This window comes from Sinocyclocheilus rhinocerous, unplaced genomic scaffold, assembly GCF_001515625.1.
Source record: "Sinocyclocheilus rhinocerous isolate Xijiao unplaced genomic scaffold, SAMN03320098_v1.1 scaffold173, whole genome shotgun sequence".
Taxonomy (NCBI): Eukaryota; Metazoa; Chordata; class Actinopteri; order Cypriniformes; family Cyprinidae; genus Sinocyclocheilus; species Sinocyclocheilus rhinocerous.
In genome coordinates, this window is record NW_015645056.1 from 618,078 (window position 1) to 637,277 (window position 19,200).

The 19,200-nt window shown below is 36.4% G+C and overlaps 3 protein-coding genes across 4 annotated transcripts in view; all 3 read left to right on the plus strand.

Moving 5' to 3' along the window:
- Positions 1 to 2,918, plus strand: part of LOC107705130 (uncharacterized) — a 9,087-nt gene extending 6,169 nt beyond the window's left edge. The window contains exons 12-16 of the mRNA XM_016508282.1: positions 729 to 852; positions 1,779 to 1,813; positions 2,556 to 2,622; positions 2,712 to 2,746; positions 2,831 to 2,918. Coding sequence (XP_016363768.1) covers positions 729 to 852; positions 1,779 to 1,813; positions 2,556 to 2,622; positions 2,712 to 2,746; positions 2,831 to 2,898 — 329 coding nt within the window. The 3' untranslated portion in view covers positions 2,899 to 2,918. The remainder of the gene's footprint in view (positions 1 to 728; positions 853 to 1,778; positions 1,814 to 2,555; positions 2,623 to 2,711; positions 2,747 to 2,830) is intronic.
- Positions 2,919 to 3,289: 371 nt separating this feature from the next.
- On the plus strand, positions 3,290 to 15,367 carry gpaa1 (glycosylphosphatidylinositol anchor attachment 1). The gene is made up of 11 exons (XM_016508247.1): positions 3,290 to 3,348; positions 4,875 to 4,968; positions 5,055 to 5,234; positions 6,227 to 6,338; positions 7,231 to 7,378; positions 8,487 to 8,588; positions 8,744 to 8,940; positions 10,805 to 11,011; positions 12,926 to 13,122; positions 13,214 to 13,384; positions 14,500 to 15,367. The coding sequence occupies exons 2-11, from the start codon at positions 4,895 to 4,897 to the stop codon at positions 14,741 to 14,743; spliced, it is 1,632 nt and encodes a 543-aa protein (XP_016363733.1). The 5' UTR covers positions 3,290 to 3,348; positions 4,875 to 4,894; the 3' UTR covers positions 14,744 to 15,367.
- A 3,022-nt stretch (positions 15,368 to 18,389) lies between these two features.
- Positions 18,390 to 19,200, plus strand: part of rpe65a (retinoid isomerohydrolase RPE65 a) — an 8,894-nt gene continuing 8,083 nt past the window's right edge. Inside the window, exons 1-2 of one of the 2 annotated variants that reach the window (XM_016508286.1) lie at positions 18,390 to 18,452; positions 18,793 to 18,875. In XM_016508286.1, coding sequence (XP_016363772.1) covers positions 18,442 to 18,452; positions 18,793 to 18,875 — 94 coding nt within the window. In that variant the 5' untranslated portion in view covers positions 18,390 to 18,441. The remainder of the gene's footprint in view (positions 18,453 to 18,792; positions 18,876 to 19,200) is intronic. The other variant, XM_016508287.1, reaches the window with a different exon arrangement.

Below are 19,200 nucleotides of genomic sequence, written 5' to 3' on the forward strand. Positions count from 1 at the left end.
ATTTTATATCTTGATTTATACCCCTAAAAGGCACGTATCTCCTGAGATACAAACATTTAGAGACAGATTACAAAAAATGTAAGCATTTAATTTGTAATTGATTAGGGTTGCAAAAAAGGTGGAAAATTTCCAGTAAATTTCGGAAATATTCCAGAAATTTAAAAAACTTTCCAGGATTTTTTTGGAATATTCCAGGGATTTTGGGAAAGTTTCCAGAAATTTACCGGAAATGTTCCACCCCTTTGCAACCCTTCCCCTTAGCTGTTATAAATTCACTGTAAACTACGGCTTTTTGGGGCTTATTGCTTTATTTTATAAAATATGTTGCACTCAAATCAAAGCCATATGTCTAACCAAGTTATGTTCCAAATTTGAAGTTGATATCACAAAAATTGTGGTTCTTGTGAGATTTTGTTTGGGCACTATACCAGAAATAACCGCCTGGGTTACATACATTTAGAGACAGATTACAAAAAATGTAAGCATTTAATTTGTAATTGATTAGGGTTGCAAAAAAGGTGGAAAATTTCCAGTAAATTTCGGAAATATTCCAGAAATTTAAAAAACTTTCCAGGATTTTTTTGGAATATTCCAGGGATTTTGGGAAAGTTTCCAGAAATTTACCGGAAATGTTCCACCCCTTTGCAACCCTATTGCTGATACAGCTTCACTTGTCTTACTGATGCAGGGAGGAGGCAGATGTCTTGATTCTGTGTTTGTGTTTATAGATGGCTACATATCTGTGATGAACGTGGAGTTGAACATTAAGGAGATGCTTGAGCTCGGAAAAAAGGTATCACAGGCCGCCGGACGAGGCCAAACCGATGGAGATAACATTAGTATCAGCAGCAGGTAAAGAACAAACCAACAACGGACAGCATGTTCATACCTAGAAAAACATGCATTAAATTGACAAGGTAGACCTACGCAGTGAAGGTGTACAGTTAAACCATTCTCTCTGTTGACTGAAGACCATATGTGCTGCTGCATTCTGGATCATCTGCACTGCTTAGTTGCAGTGGCCGGAAGGCCAGCCAATAATAAACATTAATAAATAATAATAAATATAGCTGCAAGCAGCAATAGCAGGAGTGTTGTTGAAGCCATATTAAAAACATACAATTGCTTTTAACTTTTAACTAAAGGCAAGCGCTGTCACCAAACCGGTGTAGTGTTGTTGTCAAACATAGCTACAATGACACAAAAAGTTTGTTAATAATTTGAATGTTGTGTGAAAATCTGTGTGAACTGGAAGCAATCGATGATCAATTTTTTGCTTTGACTGACTTTATAACAGATTACGGGACAAAATAAATTAGAATGTTCAAATACTTCCACTTTGTTCATTTTCAAATTAGTTTCGTAAATATTTAAGTACATAGTGTATTTTATTGTAGCAATGTTGTGAATTTATTATTTTCCTTTCAGATCAACCATCAGCCACCCTGTTTTCTAAGATATGCACATCATATGTGTATATAGTTTTTAATACTCAACTTTATGGATGGCCAGCATCCAAAATAAATTCAATGTCCGTAGAATGTTGCTTCCCAAAACAGAAGTATTATTACGTCTCATGATAAAATGGAAAGCTCCGAGGTTAAAATCAAGTAACATCTAGTAATGACTCACATCAGACACTGCACTGCTGCAATCCATAACGGTTTTACACAATGGCTCCTATATCATATAACAGAATTTGTAGAGCACATCATGCCAAAAAAGTGAGTGCAACAATGACCTGTGGATCTAAATTTCACGTGGTTTGATCTTTGCAGGTCCTCTCATCAGAATCCTGTGCTTACAAGTAGCTGTAAGTTTTCTCTTTTCTTTATACAGTCGAGGTCAAAAATATTGGCACCCTTGCACTTTATTTAAACCTACAATTTTCTCAAAAAATGAATTGAAATTTAAATATCTGATCTCCGTGATTCTTTATTTCACTTAATATTTAGACTCACTGCTGGCCTCTTCAGAACAGTGCATTGTTTTGTCTTGAACCTTTCCTGGGTGCTTTTTGAAGTGTGTTTAGGTCCTGAAAGACCCTTTAGGTGAAGGCCCTGCTTTCTGAAATTGGGTATGAATTTGCCTCCAAAATGCCTTAGTAAATTAAAGCAATAAGCTCCAAGAAGCCGTGGTTTACAGTGAATTTATAACAGCTAAGGGGCATTGTTAGGCATGACGCGAAAGCCAATCAGAATCAAGAACCGGAACTCTCCGTTTTATAAGATTCCATTCACACGCTGAAAGCATCCAGTGCCTGTGGCAGCAAAGCAACCCTAAAACTTGACTGAAAAAATGTGATAGATAAATTATAAGGGATAGACATTCTGGGCCAGTTTATGAATTTCTCTCAAATTAATATTTCAGATTATTTTCTTTGTTCAACCGTGCAGCGAAGACGAAGAAATATGTGGATATCAAAATATGTTATCATTTCACTTTCTGGATGAAATTGTGGATTATTTGAGAAAAGTGCATTGGCGCCAGTGTTTTGGCCTTCCACTGTAAAAGTCCTGATGCATGTCAATACATTGTCAAATGTGTTCGTCCAGTCACTGATGACAGCGAGGAATGGATGTATGAAGAAGATGACACGTTGTCGCTATCTGCTGAAAATGTGTAAGCCTCAACTTTGTCTCATAGAATGGATTTGAGCTGTTTATCTGAACTGTACACCGATCTAGTTCTCTGTATTGTTCTCTTTCTAGGAGTCAGATCAAAGCGGTCTCTATGCCTGAGATGTGTAAGTATGCATTTTCACTTTCTCAGTGTTGAGAATATATTTTGTGCTGTGTTGTTGTTAATCATGTTTCCTCTCTCTCCTCAGTTGATAGCAGCTCTTCTGCTCATCATCCTTTCAGTGACTGGAGTATTGAAGACACCCAGACACAGTGAGTAGTTTGATGCTACAGATCAACGCACAGCTGTACAAACATGTGTTCATGTCCAGTCGGTGCACACCAATATTTGAAGACAATTCAAAGAAATATTCAATAGTAACCAAGATGTTTTTAATGTAGTGTTCTTCACTGCTTTTTCGGGAGCACTGGTGATATGTGATTAAAGTGACTCGATTCTTGCTAGTGATGATAAACATGCGATTATATGGGTCATATGTGAGCCTGCAGCACAAAAGCAGTCTTAAGTCGCTGGGGGATATTTGTAGCAATAGCCAACAATACATTGTATGGGTCAAAATTATCCATTTTTCTTTTATGCCAAAAATCATTAGGATATTAAGTAAAGATCATGTTCCATGAAGATATTTTGTAAATTTGTTCATCGCAGGGGATGCAGAGCTAGTGTCTCATCCGGAACGCTGAATAAATCATACAGATTCTGCAGGTTATTCGTCTTAATAATGTTACAACTCTGGTCATTTTAGTCTTAGTAATGTCTTTTAATTTTACTTATTTGCCGTGGGAGGCGATTAGGGTGTTATCGTTTGTGTTGGCGTTTATTGTAAGCATTTTAATGCATGTTAAAACAGATTTTATTATTATTAATTATTGTGGTAACACTTTATTTTGATGGTCCCTTTTGAGCATTCTGTTGACAATAAGTAACTTTGCATCTACACTACCGGTCAAAAGTTTGGGATCAGAATGATTTTTAGTGTTTTTTAAAGGAGTTTTTTTTAATGCTCATCAAGGCTGCATTTATTTGATTAAAAATACAGGAAAAAATGTAATATTGTGAAATATTATTATGATGTAAAATAACGTTTTTCTATTTTAATATACATTAAAATGTAATTTATTCCTGTGATCAAAGCTGTATTTTCAGCAGTGTTGGGGGTAACGCATTACAAGTAACGTGAGTTACGTAATCAGATTACTTTTTTCAAGTAACTAGTAAAGTAACGCATTACTTTTTAATTTACAAGAGAATATCTGAGTTACTTTTTCAAATAAGTAACGCAAGTTACTTTTTTTTCAATTTATTTGGAACCTGGGATACTTTTTTTCATGATTCTTTGGTGAATAAAAAGTTAAAAAGAAGAGCATTTATTTAAAATAGAAATCTTTTCTAACTATATACGCTACTGTTTAAAAGTTTGGGGTCAGTACATTTTTGTTCTTTCTTTTTTTGAAAGAAATGAAAACTTATATTCAGCAAGGATGTGTTAAATTAAGAAGTGTTAGCAAAGATTTATATTTTGAATAAATGTTGTTGACAATGAGTTCTTTTTTACTTTTTATTCATCAAAGAATCCTGAAGAAAGTATCACAAGTTCCAAAAAAATATTTGTCAACACAACTGTTGATAATACTAATAATAAATCAGCATATTAGAATGATTTCTGAAGGCTCATGTGACACTTTATACTGGAGTTATGGCTGATGGAAATTCAGCTTTGCATCACATAAATAAATTACATTTTAAAGGATATTAAAATAGAAACCATTATTTTATATTGTAATAACATTTTGCAAGATTACTGTTTTTTTCTGTATTTTTGATCAAATAAATGCAGCCTTGATGAGCAGAAGACACTTCAATAAAAAAACTGATCCCAAACTTTTGACCAGTAGTGTACATGTCAACTAACTCTCATCAGAGTATTAGTAGACTGTGATTAATCTCTCAACAGACGATCTACTGACTATAAGTAACTTTGCAAGTACATGTACCAACCTTAACCTGACACTCTACTAATACTCTAATGAGAGTTAATAGATATGTAGGTGCACTTATAGTCAACAATGTATTAAAGGAGCCGTCAAAATAAAGTGAAACCATTATTGTTACTTTTATATAAGACTTAAAAAATAAAAATACAAATTCGCTGCTAGGTTGTTGAAGACTTCAACTCTGATGTTCGACCAATGTAAGTCATTATACAGTGTTATACATTTTTAATTGATTAGGTCTATTGAAGCAGAGCATCATGGGTCTGTTGTCTGACCCGAATCGCAGAAAAGCCCTGACCAACCTCCTGACCCGCCTCAACACACCCATATGGTAGGTGCTTCACCAGCTTCAACCTTGTGTGAACCTGACACGCTATGACATCTCTTCCTTATTTGTTATCCGTTTCTCTCGTTCAGTATTGTGTGCTACCTGGCGGCTATCGTGTGGTTCATGGGACTGGCGTTCGAGCCCTTCACTCTGCGCACGTACATGTCAGAGAACGCCATGGGCTCCACTATGGTGGAGGAGCGCTTCTCCTCCGGGGAGCGAGCGCTGTCCCTCGCCAAGGAGTTCGATGCCCACAAAAGAAAGGCAGGGTGAGCAGAGCACAGAAGTCACTGCGGTGTGATTAATTAAAACCCCTTAAGTGCCACCGGCCCACAGGTGGGCCCAATGGCGCTCTTTTTTTTGTTGTTGTCTTTTTTCTCCATCACATATTTTAGTAATCATCATAAATTATATGATGCATGTTATATGATGCTATTATGTTGCCTTTATGTGATGTATGCTGTTATATGATGAATTATATGATGCTATGACCCATGAACCAAGGCTTTTAAAAGCTTAAAACCTCATCTGTGAAAACCATTTTTAAATCGGACATTGCTTTACCATGGAAATGGTAGTTTAAAATCTTTTAGCGGTCTCCTCCCCTTAGTGGGCGGAGTCAAGTGTCATATTACTAAATGTATTGCGGTCTTTTAGAATCAAAAGTTTTGATAATCTTGACAAAATACATATATTTGGAAAGTTCCGAGTCTCAAGATTCCATGTTTGGTGGTTGGTATTTTTTGACAGAGAAATTTAGACCTTCGTGACAGAAAAACGCATTAACAAAATTCTACAGATTTTGGATGGCACCCGGTGGCTGTTTGTGGTATAACGCCCTAAATTTAATTTTTTTTTATATCAACTTCAAATTTGGAACATAACTTATTTAGACATAAGGCTTTAGTTTTATATCAATTTTTGGATTCAAAAATATTTTGTAAAATATTTACTTTATATAAAATAAAAACAAAAATTGGTACAGTGCATTTTCTTTACAGTAAATTTAAACTTCTATAACTTTTTGATACTTTTAATATTTTGAAATGATCCCACTTCTGCAGTAGTCTGCAGATTGTCTTCTTAAACAGGAGTCCAACCTTAGGTCTGTATTCCAAAGCTTTCATGAATTATAATAATGTAAGTTTGGATAGTGCACTTTAAATGTTACTATGTTCAAAAATGGGGGGTGGCACTTCAGGGGTTAAAGCGGGTTTAGTTTCTGGAGGAAGTCAGAGATGATCGTGGTTTGTCTCTGCAGTGGGATGCCGGTGGAGTGGTTAGTTAAAGCGATGCAAGCCAGAGGACTGGAGGTGTTCACTCAGAGCTTCTCCCGTAAGCTGCCCTTCCCTGACGAGAACAAAGAAAGATATGTGAGTCCCTGTGCTGTCTGTCTGTATTATTAGTCACTTTACAATCACCAAACTGTAAGCTTTTTTTGGAATGCTTTTGCATATGCATAAAGCAGTTTTATATATGTAGGCGTTTAGGTCACTTGCATGCTTTAACCCTTAAACATTTTTGCGGCACCTGACTCGCCTGTGCTTTTCTGTGTGTTTCAAACCTGTTCTAGCAGTCAGCATCAAATGGCACATATCATAATAAACAGGAGAACTTGAAGTTTTATTCTAGCTGATTTAACGTTCCAATTTTACATTCGTTTTCTTCAAGAATGGATGAATTTGCCAGAATTTTAAGAAAAACGCGAGTACTCCTGAAGTTTGAATTTTTTTTCTTTAGAAAGTTATACTTCCAAATGAATTGTTTTCTACATCTAACATTCCCTAAGCAAGTTATATCTATTTATAACTATATTATTTTTTTATTTTTCAGTGAATAACAGGACTATTTTATTATTTACTGACAATATAGATGTGTCCGAAACAGTTCAGGGAGTAAATTAAATAGAAATATATAATAACAGAACTCTGAAGCAAAAGTGACCTTTTATATATATATTCAAACGATTCAGTCCAACGATTAATCTCATCCAAAATAAAAGTGTTTGTTTACATAATATATGTGTGTGTGTGTACTGCAATCTGAACATGAACAATGAATGCAAACAGTGTAGCAAGTAGTGAAACAATTGTGCAAACTGTCTAGTGCAACAAAAGTACAGATTTTCCCAAACTATATAAATAGTATTTACATAAAATAACAACCAAACGGATCATCGATCCCTTGGCTTTGCTACAGAAGAGTTAATGTCTGAAAACTGAAGAAAGGATGAAGTGCAGTTGAATATAAACATGTTTTGTTCAGATGGTTGGAGGCAGGAATGTGTACGGGATCCTGAGAGCTGCTCGCGCTCCTCGGACAGAGGCTCTGGTCATCACTGCTCCCTGCAGTCCTGGAAACAGCAACAACCAGGCGGTCGGGCTTCTGCTGGCCCTCGCACAGTATTTCAGGAGTAAGACACTTTAGAACACATTCTGTCAACATCCTCAACGCTGATTTCAGTCAGTCTTGCATGACAAAGTTACAAAACCAATCTTTACATTTTTTTTTTTTTTTTTGATTTAGCAAATTCAGAAATTGTTCCATATCGTCTTTGAAAAATTCCTTGTGTTTCCCCAAAATTCCTAGATATTACCTAAATATAATATTAATAAAGAATCATATTAATAAAACTTTTTCTATAGTGCCTTTAAAAGTTGCATGAGTTTGAGGATTTGTCCTGGAAACGAGACCGTTATTTGACTTGTTGGTTTACTTTAACCATTAATTTTATTTTTAAGGTTTTTATGTAATTTAGCGAGTAATGCCAGAAATGCAGTGACTAAAATAGTCACGTTAGTGTAATGCATAAAAGAGTAAAAATGTATTTAAATATCAGAACAGCATTTTAAATCATTATGAAGGTTTTTATTTTTTATTTTAAAAAACGTTTTTTTTTTACAATATTTATTAAGCACCGCCTGGCATTTGATCAGCACCAATTTGCACATTAATTTGCAGATTCAGTCCAAAATGTCACATTTTTGTCAAAATCTGTCCACAATTTTGTTCAAGAACCTTTTTAATAAATATTATGCCTTTGCCATAGCTGTTAATTATCCTGGCAATTCAATGTTTAAAACCAAAAAATATCCCTGTACTAAATCTGGTAAAATATCCATGAACAAATGGCTACATAGTCTTTTGTTTTTATGTTTGTAACTGCTAGAGGCCCTGCCAAATGTAATGTTTTTCTTGCATAGATATACAACTTCTTTAAAAAATCTCTATAGCCATTGGCGTAAAAGTAGCCACTCCCACTGCTGAAATTTGGGATGGATTTGAAGATGCTAAATTACAGTTTTGATCATTTTGATAACTCCTGAGAATAGGACTTGATGATGCTTAGATTGGGTAAACGGCATAAGACTAGTTCACAAAACACATACTGTCGATCTTTGCTAGATGGAAGTAAAATCAGTTGTTTGTATTGATGCAATGATTCCAGTTATGCAAGACATTCGAGTTTTGATTTAGTCGTTGTTTGCGTTCGTTTTGTTTTGTCCACTTCTTCTGTAAAGACCAGATTTACTGGGCCAAGGACATCATATTCTTGGTGAACGAGCATGATCTGATCGGCATGCAGGCCTGGCTGGAAGGCTACCACCACACAAACATCACAGGTGTGTACAGGTGAAGCATGCTGCTTTACTGGGGAACCAGAAAATGAAAAATCACCTAATAATCCGATTTCGTAATTGTACTTGTTCTGTTGCTTTTCTAGAATACATTGCCGGTTCTGTCCGTGTTTATGTTTCCGGCTCTCGCTTTTATTCAGGAATGGAGTACTCGCCGCTGCAGGGTCGCGCAGGGTCAATTCAAGCTGCCCTCGCATTGGAGCTCAGCGGTGATGTCATTACCAGCCTGGACCTGATTTTAGAAGGACTTAATGGTCAGCTGCCCAACCTGGACCTGACCAACCTCTTCTATGCCTTCTGTCAGAAGTTAGGAGCCCTGTGCACCATTCAGGGAAAGGTAGGCCTGTCAGACACAATGAAACAAACTTGCATTACATTGTCTGTACACTATTTACATTTTAATAGTGGTTTTAGCTTACTACAAACACAAGCTCAAGCGTCTAAGCGTGTGATTCGAATCAAATCAGTAGTTTCTTTCTAAAATAAACATACAATATACCCATTTTGTATTATAATAATAACACACCATCCACTTATTCCAAACTGTGAGTTGAACACTAAACATGTTTTGAGGAATGTTGTAACCAAACAGTTGACGGTAGCCATTGCCTTCCATAGTATGAAAAAAATCGATGGCTACCATCAACTGTTTGGTCACCGACATTCTTCAAAGTATCTTCTTTTGTGTTCAACAGAAGAATGAAACTCGAAACAAACTTGCATTACATTGTCATTATTACACTATTTACATTTTAATAGTGGTTTTAGCTTACTACAAACACAAGCTCAAGCGTCTAAGCGTGTGATTCGAATCAAATCAGTAGTTTCTTTCTAAAATAAACATACAATATACCCATTTTGTATTATAATAATAACACACCATCCACTTATTCCAAACTGTGAGTTGAACACTAAACATGTTTTGAGGAATGTTGTAACCAAACAGTTGACGGTAGCCATTGCCTTCCATAGTATGAAAAAAATCGATGGCTACCATCAACTGTTTGGTCACCGACATTCTTCAAAGTATCTTCTTTTGTGTTCAACAGAAGAATGAAACTCGCACAGTTTTGGGAAAACTTGAGGGTGAGTAAATGATGACAGAATTTTTATTTTTGGGCGAACTGTCCCTTTAAGTCATCACATGCTGGCTTTGATGTAACAATCAGAATTATGGAAATTTATAACAAAATTTATTAGGGATGCACCAAATTTTAGGTGAAAATACCAGCTGAAAATATATGTATAAAAATATATATATGGCTGGCTATTTAATAACGCTGGTAAAATAACACTCTGCTCTGCTCACATGCTCTGATAATAACAGCTTTGTAGGATTATACACTATTTGGATAATTAGTTAAAACAAATTTATATCTGATTCTGTTGCATGGAACTGAATAAAAATAATATATTGATATTTAATATTAAGGTAACACTTTACAATAAGGTCACATTAGTTAATGTTCGTTAATGTATTAACTAACATGAATGAACAATACATTTATTACAGTATTTAATCATCTTTCTTAAATGTAAGTTAATGAGAATACAGTCGTTCACTGTTAATTCAGAGCGCATTAACTGTTAACAAGCACAGCCGTTGATTTTAATAATGCATTAGTAAATGTTGACATTAACTTGGATTAATAAATGCTGAAGAAGTATTGTTTATTCTTAGCTCATGTTAAATAAAGTAGTTGACTATTGAAGCTTATTGCAAAGTGTTACTAATATTAATATAAATTATGTCCAATATTATTGTGTTACTTTCAGTAAAAGTGTGGCTGTTTTTAATTGGCTTTTGGTTTTTTTGTTTTAAATTCAGTATCATTGAAATTGAGTTAAATTAAAAAAATCTTACAAAATTACTTGTTTAATAAAATAATAAATAATCATTACAAAGCAGTTTCGGTTTTCGGCCAAGTGCATCCAGAATTTTCGGTTTTGCCCCAGAATTTTCATTTTGGTGCATCCCTAAAATTTATGGCAATATATTCACACAATGGGTTTTGCTTGTAAACCAATTAGCCTATAAAATGCAAACACTGAAAACTGCCAAACTGATCCCAAACCAGTACAAATTTGGTCCACATGTCTAAACGCGCTCAAGCAGAAGCGAAACCGCCCAATCTGGCAACACTGTTTCCACTGAAACTGGCTAGCGTTACATTTGAGCATTGCTGTTGACTGTGTGTTAGCTCCAGAGGAATGACTGGGACACGGCTGAGGGCTACACGCACGCGGCGCAGACCATGATGCTGATGGTGTTGAAACAAGCTTGTGGACGGTCCTGGGGTGATCACGGCCTCTTCCTCCGCTATCACATCGAAGCCGCTTCCATTCGAGGCATCAACAGTTTCAGACACTACAAGACAGACGCCACCACCATTGGCAGGTTGGTTTTTGTATTGCACAGAAAATTAGTTGCGACGCATAAAAATGTACAGCCATGACCAATACTAACCAGTCAAACACTTTCTGATATACTTTGATCATGCATTCTTTTAATTCAGCTAGGGCTGCACAATTAATCGAATTTCTAATCACGATTACAATTATGGATGCCACAATTGCGTAATCGTTCAACGCGGCAATTAATCGTTCAAAGTCCACTTATGTTATTCTGCACGCTTAAGATATGTTATTTTCTTTCTACATGTTATCTTTAGGGTTTTTCCATTGTTTTAGTTTTAGTATAACATTATAATACCATTCATATTTTAACTTTTTTATAATTTAAAGAAGAAACCAATCCGATGTATAGTTGACATTTGAGGCTTAATACTATAGAAAAGCACTAAAGGTTTTTCAGTTAAGAGTGTTTTCAGCTTGTTTATTTTCATATAAAAATACGGCATGCAGTTGCATCAAACAATGGTATAAACATCATTCTGTCTATTTTTTCTCATTCTGCCCCACTGTAAAATGTTACATTATGGAAGTAGAATTGATGCTTGCTGACTCTAACCCTTGTGCTGCGCTGAAAATACTTTGCACCTCTCATTATGCTATATTATCCCTAAATCTTAGATTCAATCTTTTCATCAACTTGTTGTTTTCTTTCGGTGAGCACGTAGACCTCATTGATCTGAGCTGAGCTGATGCACCTCAGGTTTTGAGTGAACATTGCCAAAAATGAGGCACAAATAATGTTTTCGTACTCAAAAATTAAGGTGCATAAGCTCAGATCAGTGAGGCCTACAGTCAGTCGGTTACAAAACAAAACAAAAACTGTCAATTGTGCAAAGTACAAAAGTGATCAAATTATACCCTGTGTGAGCAAAGCACGTACGTTTTAGTCCAATGTGGTAACATTAACAAGTATTTTCAGTAAAAAGATAACAACATAAGGGCTAATTGTGTTTATTTTTATTAGGAGCTGAACGACTTCTGATTTTTTTTTTTAAGTCGACTTTTATGTGATGAAAGTCGAGTCGAAGTCGACTAGTCGCTGATGACGTCATTAATGAACAAATAAGTCTGGAGCTGTGATAAACACCTTGTGCACAGCTATGGCATATGACACAGCGCTGCCCACATGGCTGTTGCTCCTATAACAGCTCATTTTTATCAGTTCTTTTGTCTTTGGGTCGTTATATTTCTCACAGATTTCTGCTCGTTCTAAATCAGATACAGATAAAGTAGCACAGTAAAGATTACATTAATTTGAATGCATTAGTGAGAGCGACTGCATGTCTGAATTAATTCTACCTGGCAGCGTCTCTCTCTACTAGTAGTGAAGCTGTGGCATTTAGTTATTACGAAATATATGCTTGAACTTTTCAGTTTCTACGCTATTTTATTGAGAAATCACAGCAGTGTTGACCATACATTTCCGCTCTGAATGATTGTGCGCGCACGATCTGCGTGTGATGTACGAGCTACTGTCTGTAATGTGTGTGTGTTACAGTGCAGCAGTGCATTAGATTAGAACGGCGATTAATTTACCTGTACAATAAGCTGTTTAAAACGTGCATTCTCCCGTTCAATTTCGAGCATCCAGTAATATAATCACACATGTCTTGTGGAGCGCTTTCAGAGTATGCATTTATTTGTCATTTTAACTGTTCGGAAACTGAGCGTAAAATGTGGAAGTCCTTCAAAGATTTTTTTATCCTGTTGCGCCCTCTATAGGACCAGCGACTAGTCGACGTCAAGCTTAAAGCGTCATGGCAGAGCATTGAAGTCGATTAGTCCATGCAACCCCTAATTTTTATCAAAACAAAAGAAGAAATATGCTGCATTCGATTCAGTGATGGAAGCCCAGTTGTCGTTGCAGATGTTCTTGCATAACATTAGCTTTCTCTGTTTCTCTGCAGCCGTCCAGTCCGGGCATGTTGACAGTGTTGACCCCGGTGGTGATTAGTCACCTGACAGGTGTGGCGTTGTATCTGCTACCTGTTCATCTGCAGGAAATGGCTGTGGAGCACTTCCCTGTGTCTGAAACCGAAGCTGTGGTGCTCACTGCTATTGCCATCTATACTGCAGGCCTGGCCCTGCCACACAACACACAGCGGTACACACACAAACTCATTCTAATGCAGTTTATATTGCGTTACATGTTTACTCGCCAGCATGGATCATGCATTTCTTTCTGTCTGTGGCAGGTTGCTGTCTGGAGAGGGCACAGAGCAGGGCTGGAAAGTGCTGAAGCTGACGGCTTTGCTCTATCTAGCGGTGTTGTTGGGCTGCACAGCCCTCATTAACTTCTCTCTGGGATTCATCTTGGCGGTTACGCTGGTGCCGATCACCGCCAGCATCACGCCGCACATGCCCAAGTATGCACATTTCAAACAAATAATCGCTTATTTTTTGTCATGCATGCTCTGAAGACAATCTGACTCAATTTTGGTGAGAATTAGACAATTTGTTGCATCGCTATATAAGCAAATCTTGAGACACCCACTGGCCATCATAATGAACATCAAATGTAATAACATTCCTCTGATACAAAACCCATAAAGTATAGACAACGAAAACATAAATAAAAGATAATCACAATGTTTTCTACTGTAGTCCGCGCAAATTATATTGATAATGCATGGTCACATTATTTTATCTAACCCCTCTAAATGTCACTATTAAAGGGTTAGTTCACCCAAAAATGAAAATTAGTCCATACATTACTCGCCCTCAAGTCATTCTAGGTGTATATGACTTTCTTCTTTCAGACAAATCCAGTTAGAGTTATATTAAAAATGGTCTTTGATCTTTCAAGCTGTTTAATGCCACTCAGCGGGTGTTGCATGCATCAGTCCAAAAGCAGTTAAATAAAAAGCGCCCATCCATAAAAAAAAAAAAAGTGTCTCACACGGCTCCGGGGGGTGAACAAAGGCCTCTGACCTCATACGTCATCCGCCCGGAGCTGCTTCCGTGTACAACAGTGAGCGCAAGCTACATTAAAGTGATTATTACGTTTTGAATATGGATATTTTTCTTACAAAAACACATCGATTCGCTACAGAAGGCCTTTCAAAATTTAGTACAGTAAATTCTTTACAATAAATTTAAACTTCTATAACTTCTATAAAAACTTCAGCATATCTTTAAAAAAAGAGACCAACCCAAGGTCTCTTTTTTTCAGAGCATTCAAATATTCAAAAAGGGGGTTGATGGTTAACAGGTTAAGGATTGAGCATTTGTAAGAAGCCGTCTCGGTGCCATTACTATAGGACGAAGTGTAATCGATTCTGTATTTAATAAAAACACGTTGAGTACAGTGACTCATATGAACACAAAGTGTTTGTATCACACACAGTCTGCCTGCAGTATTCACGTTATGTGTTGATTTGATTGCTACATGGGTTTGCGGTCAGTGATATCACAGTGTGAAATTGTGTCTGTGGTCTCATATTTATATTAGCCTCTAATCGTGTTTCGGTCTCTCTGTTAGAGCTCTGTGCGCTCTGGCCATGGTGCTGCTCAGTCCTGCCTTCACCATCCTCTACTGCGTCTTCATCTACCAGGAGCTCATCGAAGCACCCGTCAGCGTCGGCGAGGGCTGGATGCTCTTCCTCTCGGTCATCTCGCAGGGCATTCTTGATCACGCTCTCTACGGATCGCTCGTATATCCACTCTTAGCCCTTTTCATTTATCCCTGTTGGCTAATGTTCTGGAACATTCTGTTCTGGAATTAACCTTTCTCAGATGTCTTCAAATGGAGCTGTTTTTAAAATGAATCCCACTTTGTGCCAATCATGAAGAGTTATTGTCCGTCTGTGGGCATTGTCTGCCGTTAGGGATTGGCAGAAGGAGGATGTCAGGCCAGATAAAGAGGATTTAATGGTGTGGCTTCAACGGTAAGAGCACTTTGGTCCAAGTATTCAGTGTTTCAGTTTTGGGGAAGGGGTTTGCATGAAGACCTATGTAGGACAGAAATGAGGAATTATTATAAGAAAGCGGAAATGTTCCAATTCATTAGAAAAGAAATTCAATATTGTTACCAGATGTGTGGACATAATAGTTCATGTTTTACCTTATAATGGAAAAGGCTTTGCATAGTTTGGCATTTTGAACTCTGGGGGACTGGAAGCTTATATTTAATATGGTTTGATACTGAAAATTGTACAAAAGGATTGTTTGTTTGTCAATTCAAATGAATTCAAAATGCAATTTAATTCTCTGTGCACATTACAAAAGGCAGAAACAAGACGATAACTCAACCTTAAAGAGTTTCCAAGACTTATTTTCTTCAATGCATTATATCAAATTTCATTTCATTTATTTCAGGCAACACTGGATTTATATGCTCTGATGAGTTATGCACGTAGGTCTTTGATTATTAAATGTAATTAAAATAACATAAAATTATGCTTATTTGTGTGCATTTATAGAAAGCCTTCACGTATCTCAAGTGTTAATAAATGAATAATATTAATATAATTTTAATAAGCCTAATAAAACAGCAGTTTGAGTAGTAACACAAAATAAATTAATAACATACAAATTTAATATTATATTATTGTATATTGTGGTCTATCTGTAATATCGTTATAAATATGACCTGTTGCGTGATATGACCTGAATAAATAAGCTTTCCATTGATGTATGGTTTGTTAGGATAGGACAATATTTGGCCGAGATACAACTATTTGAAAATCTGGAATCTGAGGGTGCAAATCATCTTTAAAGTTGTCCAAAAGTTCTTAGCAATGCATATTACTAATCAAAAATGAAGTTTTGATATATTTAAGGTAGGAAATTCACAAAATATCTTAACAAAACATGGTCTTTACTTAATATCCTAATGAGTTTTGGCATAAAAGGAAAATCGATAATTTTGACCCATACAATGTATTGTGTGCTATTGCTACAAATATACCCCAGCGACTTAAGACTGCTTTTGTGGTCAAAGCACCAAATCAATTGCAAGCGCCATCTGCCCACTGCCAAACTCATCAGAGTTCAAAGTGGTTCAAATTCATGGTCCCAAAGCATGCATCGAAGCTGACAAGGAGAGTTAGTCAAAAGCAACCTATCATGCAAACTGCATGCACCAGTCTGCCCGCTGCCTGACTCCTTAGAGTCCGAAGTGTCTCAACTGCACAGCTGAACTGCTGTCATCCAAAACGCCATGCAGCAGAGCTGACAAGCAGAAGCAGTGATGAGCAACGTTCACACAAACGTAATGTTTGGTAGCACTAGGCACCAAATCAATCACATGCACCAGTCTAACACAGCAGATAGAAACATATGCAAGGCAAAAGAGGCTTACACATAGGGAGCTTCTGGACTTCAGCACAAGCCCTCACGTGTCACTCCAACCAGAGAAAGACTGCACATGCAGAGAGAACACGAGCCTCAAGTTCACACGCTCTACTTGAATAGTAGCAGGTTTAAACTGATTCTGAAGATCATTCTAATCACGTGTAAATGCATACAAGAGCTCAGATTAAGCCACAGAAACAGCCTCCCGTGGCATGCATAAACACTCATGCATATTCAAACAATCACTGATGAAATGTAAATTCCTTGTAAGTTTAGATGCACTGTACATGCGTGCCTTACTTTAAGCTGATAATAATGACATGATGGGATGATAATCTTGCTGTAAAACTAGCTTTCAGCTATTACGCAGCTGGAACCAGCTTCCAGAAGAGATCAGATGTGCTAAAACATTAACCACATTTCAATCCAGACTCAAAACTCATCTGTTTAGCTGTGCATTTACTGAATGAGCACTGTGCTACGTCCCAACTCATTGCACTGTATTTTATATATAATCATTTTCTATTTTTAACTTTTTTAAATCCATTTTTAAATTCCTTGTTTTATTGTTGTGATTTTTTTATGATTATTTTACTTCCTTTTATGTAAAGCACTTTGAATTACCATTGTGCATAAATAAACTTGCCTTGCCTTTAAGTGTTGACATTTCCACGAATCATCAAAGCAGTTATTAAAAAATGATGCACACTTCTCCCATACGGTTGTTTTTCAATGAATGAACAATGTTAAACATGCAGAAAGAAAACTCAAGATAAAAAAAAATGCCACTGGGTTAATTTCAAGTATGAGAAGCCAGTGTAATTGCGAGCAAGCAAAGCAATAAATAAGCATTTTTATAGATATGGATTTGCTAGACACAATAGTTTATAATAGGCTGCATTGTTTTTTTATTTTGTTGAATGTTATGTTTTTGTACAATCTCTCTAAACTCTCAGAGTTTTGAGAGGTACTCATGCAGAATAAAAGTTTTATATAAATTCAGTGCTTTTTTGGCAATGCTATGCTTGTTTAATTTGGCTGTGTTGCTAAAACGAACGTGTTTTTCACAGTTAATCTGTTCACAAATCTGTTCAGGAATGTAAAAAACGGAAAGCCCTTCGTTTGTGCTGCAGCAACAAAACCCGTCATGCTTGTGACCTCAGAAGTTACAAAACCTACAAAAAGAAAACGAGCAGCACTGGCTTAAAATAGGCAAAAAAATAGATTTATTGCATAAGTATACAAGTCTTTTTTTCTCATTCTAAGAGAGAAGAAAACTTGCCCTTGAAAGACTTATTTGGGACTCTTACATTAACATTTGTATTGCAATCAGCTGTCAGATGACATGAAGACTGAGAGCTCCCACACTTTTTATACAGTCACCATGTTTAAAGCATTGGTTTTGGCTGCTAGACTGATTTATTGTGGCTCGGTGAATTCATCGTGTGTCTTGTTTTGCCACTGGCCTAACAATGTGCTGTTTGTCCTGCCATAATATAGCTGGATTACACAGCATCTCTTCATCAAAGGGTATTTGGAGACAAAACACCAATCAGTGGTTTGTTTGATTTATTTTGTTAGGCCGTTAAATTTCCCTGCCACTGACAGATTTCACAGTGTTAAATATAGAAAAAAGAATATACTGACTTCTGTCATGCAATCCATTTAAAAAAAGAAATTTTTTTATTTTATTTTATATTCTCCTGAAAGATTTAAAACTCATGTGGAAATATTGTAAACCTCGGTTACTCGTGTGCATTATTATGAAAACTGCTGCATATGTTATTATTAGCTGAATAAAGTCTTTGTTGGGTGTTTTGTCAGCTGATTTCAGCTCATTTCTGTTTCTTGCATTGTACAATCGCATTTTGTACACCTGATTGCATCACAGCTTTCAGCTGCGTGAAAATCTCAAATCCTATTTGAAGGAATGGCTATTGTAAAGGCAGCTCAGGCTCTTGTACAATGGGCTCGTTGTTTAGTAAATGCTGCCATTGGCTGCAACAGGAGTCAAAGTCAGAGTAAACCTGTGTAAGAGGATAGAGTATAAAACCCATAAACTCAGGGCTCTGCTGACAAACCGACAAGAACAAGCCGAGTCACAGACGCGACTGTCCCAGCAGCAATCATGGTTAGCCGGTAAGCGACCTTCTTTTTATTCTTTCCTGTATAACACAAGCTTTATGATGCTTATGTTTTGGATTTATGCTGTTTAAGTCATTGGGAACATGTCTGTAGTGATGTTGTGAATTGGCAAAAATCTGTGTGCACTGATTCTCTCAGATTTTCCTTTCTGTGTATTAAAAAATTGGGTAGCACTTTATTTTAGAGTCTTGTTGCTCATGTATATACTATGTACTTATTATAGTAATAACAATAACTAGGCACTAAACCTACCCCATGTAGTTACCTTGTAGGTACACTGTAAGTACATGTAAGTGCACGTACTGTAAAATAGACTTATTCCCTCACTTTTCAGTTTTGAGCACCCTGCTGGAGGCTATAAGAAAATCTTTGAGACTGTGGAGGAGCTAAACGAACCTCTTCCAGCAACCGTCACTGGTATTTTCCTCTGTTTTCATGACTTTTTGGCGTATTTATTGAGTGAAAATATTCTGGGGGAAAAAAAGAGGAAAATGTAAATGTATCTTAATATCAACCACTCAAATTCCTTCCATAAAAAATGCTTTAGGAGGAAAAGACGATGTGCTTGTTTGACCTGACAAAAACCAAGCGTTTAAGTCATTATAACGTAAACGTACATTATAACGTTCATTTGGGAAAATTTTCATTTTCCCAAATGAACATTTATTTGTAACTGCACCTGCATTTTTTTTTTTATACATGTGCCTTTTTTTTTTTTTTTTTTTTTTTAAATGTGCCTTTT

What these genes read in the sequence shown, in the direction of transcription:
- gpaa1 (XM_016508247.1), top strand. Translation starts at nt 4,895, where the DNA reads ATGGGTCTGTTGTCTGACCCGAATCGCAGAAAAGCCCTGACCAACCTC. An exon ending in CGCCTCAACACACCCATATG is followed by an intron (nt 4,969 to 5,054) that starts GTAGGTGCTTCA and finishes TCTCTCGTTCAG; the next exon opens with TATTGTGTGCTACCTGGCGG. An exon ending in GCCCACAAAAGAAAGGCAGG is followed by an intron (nt 5,235 to 6,226) that starts GTGAGCAGAGCA and finishes TTGTCTCTGCAG; the next exon opens with TGGGATGCCGGTGGAGTGGT.